General features: G+C 35.9%; 2 protein-coding genes across 7 annotated transcripts; both read left to right on the top strand.

Moving 5' to 3' along the window:
• Positions 1-455: 455 nt before the first annotated feature.
• Positions 456-1,995, top strand: LOC125186456. Of its 3 annotated transcripts, none has more exons than XR_007170451.1 (2): positions 456-625; positions 1,564-1,995. XR_007170451.1 is itself a non-coding variant. In XM_048082823.1 (2 exons), exons 1-2 carry the CDS (start codon positions 575-577, stop codon positions 1,930-1,932), a joined length of 390 nt encoding a protein of 129 aa, XP_047938780.1. In that variant the 5' UTR covers positions 456-574; the 3' UTR covers positions 1,933-1,995. The 3 variants fall into 3 exon arrangements, 2 of the variants coding, with proteins under 2 accessions (XP_047938780.1, XP_047938779.1); XM_048082823.1 differs by having other exon boundaries at positions 456-595; XM_048082822.1 differs by having other exon boundaries at positions 456-621.
• A 1,954-nt stretch (positions 1,996-3,949) lies between these two features.
• Positions 3,950-17,106, top strand: LOC125187951 (DNA ligase 4). 4 transcript variants are annotated; one of them, XM_048084635.1, is made up of 27 exons: positions 3,950-4,385; positions 5,106-5,197; positions 5,465-5,550; positions 5,645-5,781; positions 6,656-6,730; positions 6,923-7,014; positions 7,538-7,609; positions 8,065-8,144; positions 8,237-8,274; positions 8,361-8,367; positions 8,586-8,741; positions 8,969-9,044; positions 9,717-9,841; positions 9,920-9,954; positions 10,048-10,106; positions 11,935-12,018; positions 12,307-12,402; positions 12,484-12,532; positions 12,771-12,858; positions 12,944-13,144; positions 13,435-13,560; positions 13,688-13,787; positions 13,902-14,007; positions 14,170-14,297; positions 14,394-14,549; positions 15,037-15,192; positions 16,142-17,106. In XM_048084635.1, the coding sequence occupies exons 1-27, from the start codon at positions 4,047-4,049 to the stop codon at positions 17,037-17,039; spliced, it is 3,657 nt and encodes a 1,218-aa protein (XP_047940592.1). In that variant the 5' UTR covers positions 3,950-4,046; the 3' UTR covers positions 17,040-17,106. The 4 variants fall into 4 exon arrangements, with proteins under 4 accessions (XP_047940592.1, XP_047940591.1, XP_047940593.1 ...); XM_048084634.1 differs by having other exon boundaries at positions 3,951-4,385; positions 14,385-14,549; XM_048084636.1 differs by having other exon boundaries at positions 4,097-4,385; positions 5,087-5,197; positions 14,385-14,549.
• Positions 17,107-17,285: the final 179 nt, after the last annotated feature.

The following is a 17,285-nucleotide window of genomic DNA, read 5'->3' as shown; positions in this document are numbered from 1 at the left end:
ATCCATGAATTTGAAACCGCTCAAGTACCTTTGTAACATCCATGACCCTAAGTGAATATAATAGATGGAGTAATATTTATAATAAAACGTGTGACTGTGACCGTGTATAGTAATTGCATTATTGCATACACAAATACGGTAACATGAGAATGCACGTGTGTGGGAGGAAAAAACATACGTGTTTCTTATATGATATAGTAACATAATTATAGTACCTATATATTATTAATAAGGAGGTGGCTTATATTATCAATTAATAAGGAACATATAGTTTCGAAGATAGTGTACATACGTGTCAAATTTTAAGATTTGCATGCATAAGTAAATAATAAATTATTTACAAGGGTTCGGAAGCAATAGTTATTTGGTTTCTCCATGTCGGCCAAGCCGACTTAAGCATATATATTTCATTAACAGTTCATTTTTAAAAAAAAGAGGGAGGAAGAATAGTTAAAAAGGGAAGGGGAGAAGAGAAACAGGGGATTAGAAAGAGGGAAACTAGTGAAGGAAAAAGAAATGAGGAAGAGAAATATCATTTCAGTAGGAGAAAATTTTGAAGGAACAAGGGTCGTAGATGGCAAAGATGAATTCAAAGGTTTAGACAACTATTATCATAGACACGTGGGTATAAATCACACTTTTAATTTTACATATTTTATGTGATTGATTGCTATGTGTTAAAATTGAGTGAATATTTGGATTATATGATATGAGCCTAAAATAATTATGTGTTATTTGATATTGATGGTGTAATATGGATATGTAATTGGTGCAATGGATATGTTTGACATATGGTATTGGAATACTTGAATCATTGGATTAAAGAGGATCTGTGACAGTCATGCCCTGGGTCTGATATCAATGGCAATGGAACTGCGGGTCATATACAATGACAATGGACCTTGGGGTCATATACAATGACAATGGACCTTGGGGTCATATACATGTATACAATGGCAATGGACCTACGGGTCATATATACAATGGCAATGGACCTTCGGGCCATATATATGTATACAATGACAATGGACCTACGGGTCATATATACAATGACAATGGACCTTCGGGTCATATATATATGTACAAAGGCAATGGGACCTTCGGGTCATATACAATGGAATCCCGGGCAGATACCAGGCTTGATTTGTCACAGAATAATAAAATGGAATAGATTGGCATATGCATATGAACATGAAATTATTTATGATATTTGATGTTTGTTTATACATGTATTGATTAAATAATATGGTTGATAATTGTGATGTAAAATTAAATGTATGGTTTATTTTCACTAAGTTGTGACTCATGCAAGCTAATGCTATTATTTTTAAGGAGTAAGATATGGTTGATGTTTTAATTTACGCGAGTTATGTGTATTATCAAGATCGACAGTTGATGCATTTCTTTACATGAAATAAGCCTAATAAATGATAAATTTTGTAATTATAGTATTTTGGATGGCGAAATGATTAATATGTGATTTATTTACATAAATTTGTATTTATTTTATTATAAATATATACGTCAAAAAGGTTGGGGTGTGACAACCTCAGTTGTTGGCAGGAGTCGCGCCATCATCCGAAGTATAAGGGATGCGTAGTATCCTCCTCCAGCAAACGGTCAAGGTCGGTAGCCCTATCCGACAGTGCCTCCGATGAGGTGGCTACCCAGCTTGCCGCAACTAACTTGGGTAGTCCTGACGCTGGCCCGAGCAGTTCCCAACGCCGGCTGCAAGGAAGGAAGAAGGCGACGACCAACCGCCGTTGCACCGCGACTCCATCCGCCCCCGATCCCGATCCCGCTCCCTTTGTGCCACCTCAACCCTCCAACCACGCGTTGTGGCCCCTCTTGGCTCAACTCAATATGGCCGATACGTCTCGGATGACTCCCGAGCAACTTGATTCACATGTTCCAATGATATGGGGTCTCTGAAGAACATTGGGGATAGAGGACTAGTCTTCCACGAGGGTATTTTTTAGCTTTTAATAATGTAATTTTTAATTTGTAGGATTTTAATTATATATGTTTTTATTTTCTAAGATTTTAATTATGTATTTTTATTTATTAGGATTTTAATTATGTAATTTTTATTTTTTAGGATTTAATTATGTAATTTTTATATTTTAATGTATTTTTATATTGAAGACATGTTATTAGTAATTGAAGTATTTAAATTAAATAATGCAATGGTGGGACCCTTGAGCATGTCTTTGCGGAAAAGCATGAATGTGGGTGTTGTGCTCTTGCCTGAGAGCAGGGAGTAAAAGTCGGTCTGGGCTCACGTTCGTGCTCTTGCCAAAGAGCACAAATATGGATGCTCTAATGTCACGTTATTTTGAAAATTTTAATTTTGCCCATAAGTCTCACACTTGGTAAATAATATCACAAACTTTGACTTACTTATTAATTTCCCACTCGATAAATGTTAGCTAATGGGGCAAAATTTTGCGTAGGAGGCTAGTCAGAAAGTTGATGCAAACTACGGAAAATTATGAAAAGAGATGCAAAGAGTGAGGTGGAGATGGTCAAAACTCAAATGAAATAAGTGTATGTAAAAAGAAAAATTATAACTTGTTCACGATAGGTCATTTGTTTTTTTAAATAAATATTAAATGATTTTTCACGTCATCAATTAAATATCGATTCGTCTTCCATGTTACTTTCAATAAGCTAGAATCTATCATCAGTGGAAAGTTGATACTCTAGTTGAAATTTGTAATATTATTTGTTAAGTTTGAAGTTTGTGGGAAAAAATTAAATTTTCCAGAAGTTGCGCAATATTATATGCCAATAACCCTATTTTGTATTATACTAACTAATATTGAACTCTTAATGCAGTGTCAAATTATGAATAATCTGAGCAACCATTTAATTAATTATTAGCTCATGTTTAAGACGTCTAAGATTCTGTTATTAATTGAACATCTTGCTTATTTAATTTAACTAACCTATTTTAACATTTATTATAGGGATATTGGTCTCTAAAATCATGAACTTTACTCAAATTTTGGTATTTCTCATGAACTTTAAAATTGGACTATAAAATCACAAACTTTACATTTTGTTTGTTATTTCTCATGGTGGCTCAATCACCATATCCAACCAACTTCCGTGCTTTTTTTATCATACTTAGCACTACTAAGTCAACATGATTTTCTATATGGTCTTTTATCCTACTTGTCACGAATTTAAAAAGTAATCTAAAATATTATAAACATCTCACGATTGCCAAGTATAATAAGATTTTTGCCGAAGATTTCTTATTTAGGCTGCCATGGGAAATAACAAACAAAATGTAAAGTTTGTGATTTTTTAGACCAATTTTAAAGTTCATGGGAAATACCAAAATTTAAGCAAAGTTTATGATTTTAGAGAGCAATATCCCTTTATTATACTGCTATTAGATAAATTTCAAGACTTCAAGTGATATAGTTTAGGTAGTATATAATAAAACATCAATCTTAAAACACATATAATCAATATAATATCGATCAAGATAAAATTTTAATTCAATAACAATACTAACCTTCTGGTCAATAGTTACTATCCAAGATGTCTTGATCAAGTACGGTTGCAAAAAAATCAAACTCATGTTAACAAGACAAATCAATAGAAAATCAATATCATACACTCAATGATATAGATTAACCTATAAACAATAATTTTTGAGATGTTGTCTTTCACTATGACAAGAAAGATTTCTCTTAATATGGTATTTTCATTGCAATGCCACAAACTAGTGCCATTCCTCATTCCAAGGTTAGGAAGATTATTTAAACTTGACAAGGTAACCTTTCCTATTGCCTAATTTTTTTGCAAGGAACATTTTATATTTTATTTCCAATAAAAATATACACGTACTAACAAAATGAATAATTCTCATTAAAAATGAAAAAAAGGATTATGTAAAGAGTAGTAGAAACGCTTTAGCAAGTGGAAGTAGTAGAGTGTAGCAGATACGCTTTGGTCGTCGAAATAGATCAAAGTTGACAAACCGAGGCATTAAACACGAAGAGAAAAATAGCGTATTCCTTCTGCCGGCAAAAATGTCGGCCACAAAGTTCAGTGTGATGGTGAGCCTCTTCAACTGGATGCAGAAGAGCAAGTCCTCCTCCCTCAAGCGCTCCAAATTCCGCAAGTTTCTCGACACCTTCTGCCGCCCCAAAAACGGCGCCGACTACTTCGCCGCCATCCGCCTCATCCTCCCCGCTCTCGACCGCGAGCGCGCCTCCTATGGCCTCCGCGAGCACGTCCTCGCCACCTGCCTCATCGACGCCCTCGGCATCTCTCGCGACTCTCCCGACTCCCAGCGCCTCCTCAACTGGCGCAAGGGCGGCGCCAAGTCCGGTGCCTTCGCTGGAAACTTCGCTCTCGTCGCCGCCGAGGTCGGTTATGCAATCGATTCACATTTTCTTCCATAAAGCAATCACTTGTTTTCAATGTTATTTTAGGTTTTGTAGTTTTTATATGTCTAATCCGAATTACATTTTGTCAACTACTTTCACCGTTTTGGCCGCTTGTAGTTGTCCAACGATTAGGGGCAAATGAAGACAAATAGTAGTTTGATAGAATCTGAAATATTAAATATTAGGATAGATGAAACATAAAAATTGGTTGGGGGTGATTGCTAGTTTTCTGGAATAGAAGTGTTTCTGAAGCATAGTTGTCACTCTGATTACTCGTATCTATGTGATAGCATTATTATTAGGAGAAATGTACACTCATCATCAGTCATTCTATTGTTCTACATGGCTCCATTTGTTTTCGAATTTTCATTGTTGTTACGAATGTTATCTTTTGCTTGTGTTCATTGGTGCTGCTCCTGCCAGACATAAAGAGCGTCTAACTTTGATTTTCTAGCATTTATCATTCTTTTCCTTAATTGTTTGATGAGTCGGCAGGCTATGTACCAGTATTCAGACTCCAGTCTCTGCATGCTACTGTTTTCCCAATAGTTAGATAATAATCCCCTGCTCTCCTAATCTATGTCAATTTGTTGATTTAATTGACCATCATTGCATTTTTCACGCATCTTATGTACCCACATATCGGTGTCATGGTTTACTCTCTTATAAGATGTCATTAGTTCTTGCATGTGTTGGCAGGTGCTTCAGCGGAGGCAGGGAATGTCTTCAGGGGACCTTACTATACTAGAGTTAAATGAACTACTTGATCGTTTATCCACTTCTGAGAATAGGTAGAATTTGTCCTATAGGCCTATCACAGCATATTTTCTTATTTCCAGTGAAGTTATTGCGTTCATAGCTTGCCTTTCAATATATGTTCTTTTTTGGCCTTCCTTTTTAGTGTCTTGAAATTGTTTTTGATCCGGTCTCATGCATTTAGAAACAAATGGATCCTATTCTCACTCTGTAGACCACACATTAAATAATCAAGAAGATAGATACTTTGGTTGATTCATATGCATCAGAATTAATACATGGATTTGGGTTTCTTGGTGCAGATCAGAAAAGATTTCTGTTCTTTCTGAACTGATAAGGAAAACAAATGTTCAAGAAATGAAGTGGATAATCATGATAATTCTCAAAGGTGGTTTGGGTTTATGTTTAATTCATCTCTTATCTTGATGTTTTTCTCTTAAGCTTTAACCTTCTTCATCTTCTGCAACTCTTCCAAATTTCAGATCTTAAGCTGGGAATAAGTGAAAAGAGCATATTTCATGAATTTCACCCTGATGCTGAGGACTTATTCAATGTCACCTGTGATCTAAAACTCGTTTGTGAAAAGTTACAAGATCGCAGTCAGCGGCATAAGCGACAGGTTGGTCTCAGACTCTGGACTAAGTATCATATCTAATGACATTTATTTATCAAAAAACCATTAACGGGGGAGGCATCAAACTTCGTATGTCCAACTCTTTATAAAAAAACTATGCCTGTATGGCTGTATGTGTCCAGTATGTGTATTAGAATTGACCTAATCAATAGATGTATGTTATTTGACTAATGGAATTTTATTCACCTAGTCTAATTATTTCTAAGACTGCCAGTTGAGTTTGCACTGTCCAGAATCACAATTTCATATTCTCTTGGATTTTTTCTACGTCATGCTGCATTCACTGTATTTTCTTTGTTTTAGAAAGTGATTTACTGGACAGTTATATCTATTAGACTCTTGAAAAAGTAACTTTCATGACCGATATTGCTGTTTAGCTTTTCTTTATTTTCCTAACTAGGTTTTACTCCATTGCCAATATTAGGCTAAAAGCATGGGGCCTTTTTGACTTTAGATAGATTCTCATCTCAGCAGACTATGCTTTGTCAACTTCTGAAATTAATATCCAGATTTTACGGATAAATTAAGGTTTGTCAAGCTGTGACTTCAATTTCTTTCTCAACCAACCACAACACAAATGAGAGACCTCACCCACTTTCTTCCCTGCTAAAATGGAGCGTCTCTTTGCTTTTTCCTTTATCCCATCTGAAATCCCCTGATCGGTAGAGAAAACACCCTATTTAACATTATTCATACTCAGATAGCTCGGTTGTTTAATATTCTAAATTTCTAATCCATGCTCACATGTCTTTTCTTTTATCCCTTCTGTGTTATCTCTTTTCAAGTTTCGTATTAGATAATTAGTCCTTTCATCTGCAAACATGTGATTATGATCATGATGTTTTTTATTCTTATGTAGGACATTGAAGTTGGCAAACCTGTCCGACCTCAACTAGCTTTGAGAGTGAGCAATGCTGCTGCTGCCTGGAAAAAGGTTGGCCATTCAGTCAGAAGAATCATTTGTTAGAAACAATTTTATTTATATATTAGTATTATTTATATATTAGTATTATTTTTTTGTTTATTGGCAACATCGAGTTCAACTATTAGAAGGATATAAAATTGCCTTTTTGCCCCTGAATCCCAGCTTCTTAATTGTCTTGCATATTTCTTTCCGACCAAATAGCTTCATGGAAAGGAAGTAGTCGTTGAGTGCAAATTTGATGGTGATCGCATCCAAATCCACAAAAATGGAGCTGACATAAAATTTTTCTCAAGGTAGTTTGCTTTCTTAGAACCAACTCTTTAGTTACATGTGCTGAGTAGTTCAAATAATTATGCACCTTTCTAACTGGCTGGCTGGTACTACAAACTTTTATTTTTGGTTACCTGAGTGTCAATTTAGAAAGTAACTTGGGATCGTCTATATAAACAAAACAAAACTAAGGCGATTCAATCTAATTTAAAGTTCACAAGATGTCATGAAAGTGCTTGTAGTGCAGTTGATACTTGGTAAGGTGTTGCTTCAAAAAAATTTGACAAACCAGTTCAACTGGCTGACTGTTCACGGCCGAACTAACCGTTTTTCTGGTTCATAGCGGCAAAAAAGTTGCCAGTTTTAATGTTTGAATCAGACGGGACCAAGCACTGATTTGCGGCTGAACCGGCCACTCCAGTCCAGTTTTAAAAATAGTGTGCACCCCATACTTTAGTTGTCACCTTATAAGTTTCATGAATTATTAACAGCTATGCTTCAATAATTAGTTACTTCTTTTTTAATGTTGACACTTGAGTTTGACAGGAATTTTCTTGATCATCCAGAATATGGATATGGCATGTCAGACATTATAAGAGAGAATATTCTGGTGGACAGGTGAGTATTGCGAAAACCAGTAGTTTGCCTCAGCTTTTCGTTCATCTCTCTATATTTAACCTTTATTTAATTCTATCATCTAAAAAATGCTGATTACCTATTTTATTCTTGATTTATAAAGAAATGCTGTTATAATTTGAAAAAAAAACTCCATCCTTTGAAAAAATTGGAAAGGGCATCTTGGCTGGAAATAACATTTTGACCAAATAATGCTAATTAATAAATTGAACTTTCTTTCCCTCCTTTTGCAACCATGACTAATATTTCATCGGATCCCTCATTTTCCTCTCTCACTCTAGTCTCTACATCAAGAAACAGGGTTTTAGGAAATTCGAAATCATATCATGACCTTAGCAGTATATCCAAAAGAATCTGAACAGATTTTAGATGCCATTACTTCATCTTCATGTCAACTGATGATTACATGGCATAAATAGTTGCTATCTCTACTACAGATGTATTCTTGATGGTGAAATGCTGGTCTGGGACAAATCTGCAAATCGTTTTGCAGAGTTTGGTTCAAATCAAGAAATAGGTGTCATTTCACTGCCTTTGACTGTGTTTGCTGTATCTCTAGTTGCTATGTGTATAATGTTAAGCAGTCTTATGTATCCCTTGTTTTGTCAGCCAAGGCTGCCAAGGATGGGCTCGATAGCGATCGACAGGTCTCTTTATTTGTAATATATGCAAATAAATTTTCAAATTTAATTACATCCATTCTGTTTTTGACCTTCACTTTCTTCTAATGCAGTTGTGCTGTATCCATATATGGTTTAAGCAAAACGGGACATGATTTTCTTGAATTTCATGTTTGGTTCTAGTTGAGGTGTACAAGAAATAAAATTAATTCCTATCAGTTAAGAAGTTTTCTGGCCTTTGTTACAACCTTCTCTTCCCTTGTTCTCCTATTTTTCTTCACTGCTACTTCCCAGCCCTCCCCCTTTTTTGAATTTGCCTTAACATGACATTTGGCTAGATATTGCGTTTGACATCCTTTATGCTGGAGATACCAGTGTTATTCACCAGAGCTTGAAGGAGAGGCATCAACTTCTTCAGCAATTTGTCAAACCTATAGTAGGTCGTTTGGAAATTTTGGTTCCTAATGGCGGCCTTAATACACATCGTCCTGCTGGTAAAGATAATGCACTTGTTTCTTACTTCTTTTGCGGTATAATCTGTTGCAGTTATATTTATAAATGTCAATGTTAAGGAAAATAATACTCCGTTTTACTTTGTAATTATGATAGTGTGATAGGTTTTTACCATTGTATAGTACTAGTCGGCAGTGCTTTGATGTTGCTATAAGGAAACAAAATTCATAGATTTCCTGTCATTCTGAAGCATATTGTTATGACACAGGGGAACCATGTTGGTCTCTAATTGTTCATGATGTTGATGGCATTGAAAGGTTTTTCAAAGAAACCATTGATAACAGGTTATGTTTCCCATCCTTCTCACTTTCTTGCTTCCCCATTTTCTCTCCTCTTTGAGCTGTTTTTGGTGCTTGTGTCCTTGCATGAGCTTGTATTCCATCGATCAATTTGGCTTTTGCAATCTTTACCATGTGATTTTACTTCACGGAAGATAAAATATTGGGCACACTCACTTAACATTTTCAACGTTTACATTTCAGTTGAAATTATAACTAATGAAGTCCATTAAATTATCACGATTTATCTAGCATGTTACAAAGAAGACGATTTGCCCCATTTAATGATGCCATTGAACAAGTAGAATTGGTCTGTCTCTTGATATTTAACTAATTAATAATGATTAGAGGTTTGATTTCATTTACAGGGTTAGGTTCTTTGTGACCATCTTGTATATGCTGAAACCAAACAATATTTAAAGCCAGACTTCATACATTTATTTGTTTCTATACAGCACATATCTTTTTCGAGCTTCATTTCTAGGTTCTTGTTTAAATATAATCTACGATTAGGGTAATGGGACTATAAATATGAGGATGAAGGAGAGGATAGCAGACGTGGAGAATTGTCGCAGTTTTCATTTTCCAATGATGCTTTCACTTGAAGCTGTATTTATTTTGTTTAATTTCGTGATATCCAGCTGAACTTAGTTTCCTTTCTTCTACTGGTAATGTTAGAGATGAAGGAATCGTCCTGAAAGATCTCAGCTCTAAATGGGAACCTAGTGATCGTAGTGCAAAGTGGATGAAGTTGAAGCCTGATTACATCCGAGCAGGCTCCGATTTAGACGTTCTTATAATAGGTCTGAGATTTACACTTCTAACTTAATTTTAGAAGTAATTTTGGTGTTACCATCCTGTACTTAAGCTATTCAATGCAGGAGGTTACTACGGTTCTGGACGTCACGGAGGCGAGGTAAGAAAAGTTGCTTTAGCTGGTTGATTATGATTGCAATCTAACTCCCTCAAGAAACTATTTACATTGTGTTCAATGATTGAATCATTGAAGGTAGCACAATTTCTTGTGGGCCTTGCAGAGCGTCCAAGCCCAAATGCATATCCAAAACGGTTAGTCTTTCTGCAATCATTGGCTTCATTGTTTAGTCATGTGTTGCATCGGAGTTATGTATAGTGTTAAAAATGTATTTCTTTTACTTTATTCATCTGTTGCTTGTTGATTGTTTAACATTTTGTGGATGAAAGTTGTCTCTGCATCATGTATGTAAACTTCACCGGTTATAATAATAGGTATATTTGGGCATTACTCTACTTTAGCAATTTGTTACTAATCGTTTTCCTGAAATTATGTAGATGATTACATGGATTTTGTTATTATCTTTAGTTATTATTTTCTCAGTTGTTGATTAGTGGTGTCTTAGAGATAGGTTTAATTAGTAGAGTTCGAGTAGGAGTGGTGTCTTTATGTAATTGTGACAAATAGCTCTTCATTAGATGAGCTATGGGTCTTTGGAAAAATTAGATTATGCCGATAATTTATCTTAGCGATGGTAGTTTAGGCTAGCCGTAGGGCCTTGAAAGAGGATTATCTTTGTAATCTGTCGTTCAGTTTCTATCAATTATATTCAGTTTTTTTTTCTGTCCCTTGCTGATATTCCTGCTTGTCTTATGTTCGTTCTTCATAACAGCCGCCATATTTCAACACAATTATGCTCTTAAGTGGGATAGATTCCACCACCATAGTTCACCCAAGTAATATTATAAGCTAAGAAGCATAGTTTCAACCGAGAGAGCCAAGTATATATTTGTTGAGCAAGAAACGGCCTTGCTTTGATTAATAAATGTTCCATGTCCTAATATTAACTAGAAATCCCTAAGTCCTTCATTCAAATATCTTGGCCTGACATCTTTGAAGCTATAATCAGAAAGATAAAATTCTTAGTAAGTTATGCAAGAAAAAAGATGCATGCCATGGAAATTCAGTTCTAGAGTTTATCCATCTTTCTTTCAAGTAGTGGAGTTTCCAGCTGTAGGCAGTGTTTGAGATTTTTGGAGGATTTTTGGGGGGAGGATGTTTCCTTTGCTGTGTCTCCATCATTCTATCAGCACCTTCATTCCATAATCAATCGTTTGCTTCGCTTATCCACTTTTATTCGCCCCGCGTTCTGGATCTGCTCTCTCAGTGGAACTCTGGCACATCTGATCTTAGTAACATTTTGGGCCGATTGCAGAGTACCAGGATATGCAGGGATCAATTGGGTTTCTTCTGATGTTTTTTCTTGTAGACCTTTATACTGATCATACTTTTCTTCTCGTCCTTGTTTTCTTTTTCTTAATTTAAATAAGGATATAATATAATCGGTCTACCAAATTTTTAAAATAAGGTTCTTTTTAATAGACACAGATTTGGAGTGGATTCCTTACACTGTTTGTATCTTATCTTCTCATTTAAAATTTCAGCTTCTTCTAAACGACAATACATACAACACACTCATACACAAAACACCCTAAACGATCATTCCTGTTTTTTACTCATGTTAATTTTACGCTATTATCTTGCCATACTAACTATATTTATTTTATTTAAGATTCCTACTGCTTGTTTGGCATTAGGTAATTGGAATACTAAAACCTTGTTTATCTTGTATGCAATTTAATCAGTGAAGCTCCTGATGTAAATGGATATTTTTATTTTTGGACTTTGCAGTATATTTTTGTACGGAAGAAATGATGTACCATAGCTCATCTTATGCCTTAATTTTCTTTCTCCTTTTCAGAATGCATTTGCTTCCTCATATACTATAGCATATTAATGGTAGTTACTGCAGTCTACTCCTATAAGTTGAAATATATTTAGCGTTGGAATGCTGTGGGGGGTTTCATCATCAAAGTTGCAGTGTTGGTATTAGCTCCGATTCTGATTTTTCTGGTATTGCAGATTTCTTTCATTTTGCAGAGTGGGTACAGGACTTTCTGACGAAGAGCTCAATGCTGTTGTCACCAAATTGAAGCCCTATTTCAGGTGACTCTTAATTAACTATGTTTGAGATTGGGAATTGGGTATGCAATTTTTTTGGCTGCAAATTCATGCTGGGAAACTGTCACCATTTTTTATGTTTATCACAATTTACAGAGTTTGTTGTTTAGGAACTTGTGCCACTGTTTTATCTTTTTAATGCATTCCGTTACTTCTTATTTATATGCATACCACAAAGATGCATGCATTCTTACTCTTTTGCTGAGTTGTTTCTACTTAAACGGTCAACACTATGTCCTAACAGTTCCCTACATTGCATATACTCTATTCCAGGAAGTATGAATATCCAAAGAAACTGCCTCCAAACTTTTATCAAGTTACAAATAATTCAAAGGAGAGGCCAGATGTTTGGGTTGAGAGCCCAGAAAAGTGAGCTGAAAGCTTCAGTGATTTGTACAACTGTTTAAAGTTTTTATCTATTTGCTTACCATTACCTTGTTGTATACACAGATCAATTATAGTTTCCATAACCAGTGATATTCGAACAATCAGGTCAGAGGTATACAAATTGAACTGCTTCATTTTTTTCATAGTTGTGTACAAGTATTTCATCGTGCAGTGATACTAAAACTATCAGGGACTTTGATTGTGCTCCAGTTCCTTGTAAATTTGTTTTTCTCCTTTTAAATATTATTACTTGAGTCAAATGGAAATAATTCTTCAACACTACCCTATATCCTTTTGGGCAGTGTCAAATGCAATTAATTTAATATAACTTGCAATCTTTGGTGATCAAGGTATTTACTGCTCCATATAGCTTGAGATTTCCGCGGATTGATCGTGTGAGATATGACAAGCCTTGGCATGAGTGCCTTGATGTCCAGTGTGAGTATATATATTGATAGTTAGTTATGACAAGCATTCTCATCCATTTTAGGGTTTCTTATATAGACCATTTTACCTCTTGCAGCTTTTGTTGAATTAGTCCATTCAAGCAATGGTACTATGCAAAGGGCAATGGACGACACAGTTATTCCGGAAAATAACCCAAGACGTAAAAAGTTATCTAGAGGAACAAAGATGAATGTCTCTGTTGTTCCTTCCCACTTCATTCAAACTGATGTTTCTGGGGTTAAGGGTGAAACATCGATATTTTCAAACATGATATTCTGTATCCTATTACCACGAACATTTTATATCACTGACTTATTATGCATCTTGATTGTGATGTTTCCTATCAATGAGAGGAATGCATCATGACCTTTAACACTAGCATGGTATTATGCTATTAACTTGAATAAGACTGAGGAATTAATCAAAATTTTATCTGTTACTGCTGAAAGTCACTTGTAGAGCTTGTAATGTTTTTCAAATGCTGCACAGATGCCTTACCATGACACTTCTAATTTGTATAGTCGATTACGACAACTTCATTCGTAATTGTTCTTCTTTAACATTTAGACTTTGTTAACGTGCCTATATTGCATTCTCTTGATTCCTTGCACAAATTGGTGGTTGAGAATGGCGGCACTTTTTCAATGAATTTGAACAGTTCGGTTACTCACTGTATAGCATCTGAAAGTAAAGGTCAGTCACTCTTGTCCGAACAATCTCACACTCTAGTCACTCTACGTAACAAAACTTGGCCATCAACTTTAACCAAAGTAAAGTAACATGTGCTTCAAAAGGAATGACTGCTGAATATATATAATAGGAATCAAATTTCAAGCTGCAAAGCGCCAGGGAGATGTTATTCATTACTCTTGGCTCCTTGAATGTTGTTCGCAGAAGCAGTCCCTCCCTTTACACCCAAAGTCAGTCATAGACTCGTATCTTAGCAATTTCTCTCTCTCTCTCTTGGATTATTTCCTTGATTTTCTAACTGGCCGTTCTCTCTTGGATTATTTCCTTGATTATTCGCCTTGAAGGTATTTTCTTTTTCTATCCGAGGAAACAAAGAAAAAGCTGGAAGAAGAAGTTGATGAGTTCTCCGATTCCTACTTTTTGGATTTGAATGTGACAGAACTGCAACAGGTACACATATTAATTAGTTATACTTGTTTAATCTCATGAGAAAGTTAGCTATTAGTATTGCTTAGTGTGAAGTTGTGAATTGGGAGGTATAGATTTACTGTATCGAACACGGATGTTTAAGCCAATTTTTCATCTTCATTTGGGTTTAATGTTGCTTTGCAGATATTAAACAACATCAATAAGATTGAAGATTCCAAAGCAATAGAGTACTGCAAGAAATTCTGTCCCAGGGAGGAGTGGGTACGCTTTCATGGTTGTCGTGTTTACTTCCATCTACCCAGGCAATCTTTGTAAGATAATTGAGATTTATTATTTGATTGGGATTAAGTTCATCCTGGTATGCATTTGAGGCATTTACATTTTTCTTTGGTACTTAGAAAATATAGAAACTGGGAAGTTCCATTTGAACTAGCTATTAGAAGGATGAAGGTTGGAATCTGCAGTGGAGGTGGCAGTATTGCAGACACACTTTCTCATGCTACTCATTTGGTGATTGTCTGTAGTCCAGAACTTGGTTTCGACTTTGATACACTTTTGAATAGGTGAGCTGTGCTCTAAAAAGCATATTTTATAACGCTTTCTGGTAAAATATAATCTGGGTGTGGAAATGAAATTGTGTGACACTTTTGGTTTCTTCCTATTGTATGACACTGGTTGATGTTTTCTAATCCTCCATTAATTAGCGTTTTTGAAGGATAAAAAGTTGTATTAAGGTTTTAAGGTTTTCATAAGTAATTCCATCACACAAAATGTAGTCATTATTTTAGCTGCTGTTCCAGCTTGAAGTTAGTTTATCATTGATTTTTATTTGTTAAATTCTTGACAGTGTTTCTGTAAAAAGTTAACTTATATTCTTTACATGCAAAGGAATTATACCTAGATCATCTATTCATCTCTATGTAGACGATGGCGTGATTTAGTCACATTTAAATGAGAATGGAATTGAACTAGATCATTGCTTTGATATCGATTTCTGAGGAGTTTTCAATTTCAAAGGATCATGACCTTTTCTTTTCTCTATTGTGTCAGTTTTTCAGAAGCACAGAGGCTTCTTTTGCACCGTAGAAATTTGCAAATTGTAAAGTCCCAGTGGTTAGATGATTGTTTTGAGAGAAACCAGAAGTTGCCTGAGGACATATATAATTTGAAGCCCTTGCAGTTCCAACAAGTATCAAGTGGGGAGAGGTAAGTGTTTTTATGAATGTTTTCTAGTATGTAATAATATGATTGTATCATAGTGACTCATGGTAATATGATTCCTGGTAGTAACAGTGTAGCTGAAACTCTATTAGTGAGATGACGGTTGTCAGATTCTGACACATAGATAAGCCCCACTGTGGGGATGGTGCAGGAGTTCTAAAAGAATAAACTTTTTTCCAATATTGTGACTGTCTGATTCAGTAATTGAGAATGTATTAGGTGAAACTACCTTTCAGACCAATAAAATTTCTGTAACTATCACTACTACTGGTTTGGATAAAGAATGTAACTTGAAATCATAGGTGTTAGATTGAACACTAACTCATTGGAGGTTTATGTGACTGTCCCTATCGAATATTGATGTGCTAGGTGACATTGGCGACATACATCACTGACTTATCCGTAAGATGTGTAATTTATTATTTTCTGCTTATAGATTAGTATATTGCAATTTGTTATACTAATACTTTTGCACTTCTCATTGTTTCAGTTTATGCAATATATGGTGATGTAATGCATACTTTATTCCTTTAACTATTCCAAATGAATCTATGAAAAACAATTTCTCCCAGACGTGTCTCCTACGTTTTATAGCAATTTACTCCACACGACCACACCCACGTGCAACTTGTTCCCTGAGGCGATTTTCTAGGTTTGGAGTGTTACTGAAATGTGAAAATAGTTTGTATATAAAGCTTGTGATTGGTTGATTACAGTGCAAACTGTCTGATTAACATTGAAATTTTGGGACTATCTTGAATGCTGCTCTTGGTATTGTTGTACCAAACTTTGCTACGGGTTAATTCTAGCTTTCTAGGAGTAGTAGGGAGGTTGGTGTTGTCTTTTATTTCCTAAACGACGTGCTTGTGCTGTAATATTAACGCCAAAAAAATCAACAATTTGACTTGTATTGTGTATGTGCTGTTACTTGCAGTGATGAACACAAACTTGCTGGAGAAGAAAATGATAGCTTGTCGAGGGATGCTTCGTCTTCTTTTGGAGGGGTGAGAGAAGAGTATGCTGCACCACACGAGCCAAGAGTAGTCAGCCTGCCGGATAGGGTCACGAAAAGGAGAAGAGGCAGACCCACTGGGACGAGTACTGGAAAATGCAAACCACTGGCCAATCTGCCCCGGAAAACAAGACCACGGGCTGGAAAAAAGCCTGCTAAGATCAGTGAATATGAATCCGATAATGATGCTTCTTCTGGTGACAAGGCACACTTTGAAGTCAGCAGCGCAGATTGTGGGAGTTCCGCAAAGGTAGACAATAGAAAGAGAGCAGCTGTAAATCAACCTAGAAGAGCAAGGGCAGCCCGGCTTAGAAAAAAGCCCGTCGAGATCAACGACGACGAATCAGAAGAAGGCGCAGCAGCAGTAGAGGAGAAAACCTCGGATGGAAATTTCAACCCTAATCCAACAACAAATGAGAGGCTCCGCGACACTTCAAGCCAACAGCCGGTTCCCGATTTGCATCAGACCGAGGCAGTGAAAGGTTCTATACCAGATACTGGCAAAGCAGTCGAACAAGAGATTGCAGAACCGAGCGAGTACATTGCAAGATTTGACAAGTCTGGAGTCGGGCAGAGCAGCAGCAAGAACCCAAGTGAAGAATATGTTGATCCGGTTCAGTCGATGCTACTAAGCATGTTACCGGGACTTGCAACGAACAAGGTGGAGAGTGTGGGACCGGTTCGTGAAGAGGCTGGAACAAGAGCTCCTGATCATGTCAATGAAGAATATAAAGTGGGAATGGATGCAGAAAATAAAGCAGTTAAGAAACGGAAAGTAAGCTACAAGGATATGGCAAGTGAACTTCTCAAGGATTGGTGAAGTTAACTCAGCTTGTATATATGCTAGAAACACTGATGGTGGCTATGAACTTTTCATTTTGGTTCCACTCTTGCATAATCTTTCTGCTAGGTTTTAGGTCATGCATTCAAGTGCAACTATTGATAATTTATAAGTAAATTAAGTATTGATAGTTAAAAAGTAGTGTACTGAGTAGTACAAACTGTACAATTATTGGTAATGAATTTTCTCCGAGTAAAATTGAGCTAAAATTAGTACTACTACTAC

This window comes from Salvia hispanica, chromosome 5 (genome assembly GCF_023119035.1).
Source record: "Salvia hispanica cultivar TCC Black 2014 chromosome 5, UniMelb_Shisp_WGS_1.0, whole genome shotgun sequence".
NCBI classification, from domain to species: domain Eukaryota; kingdom Viridiplantae; phylum Streptophyta; class Magnoliopsida; order Lamiales; family Lamiaceae; genus Salvia; species Salvia hispanica.
This window is presented reverse-complemented; position numbering and strand designations above follow the sequence as displayed.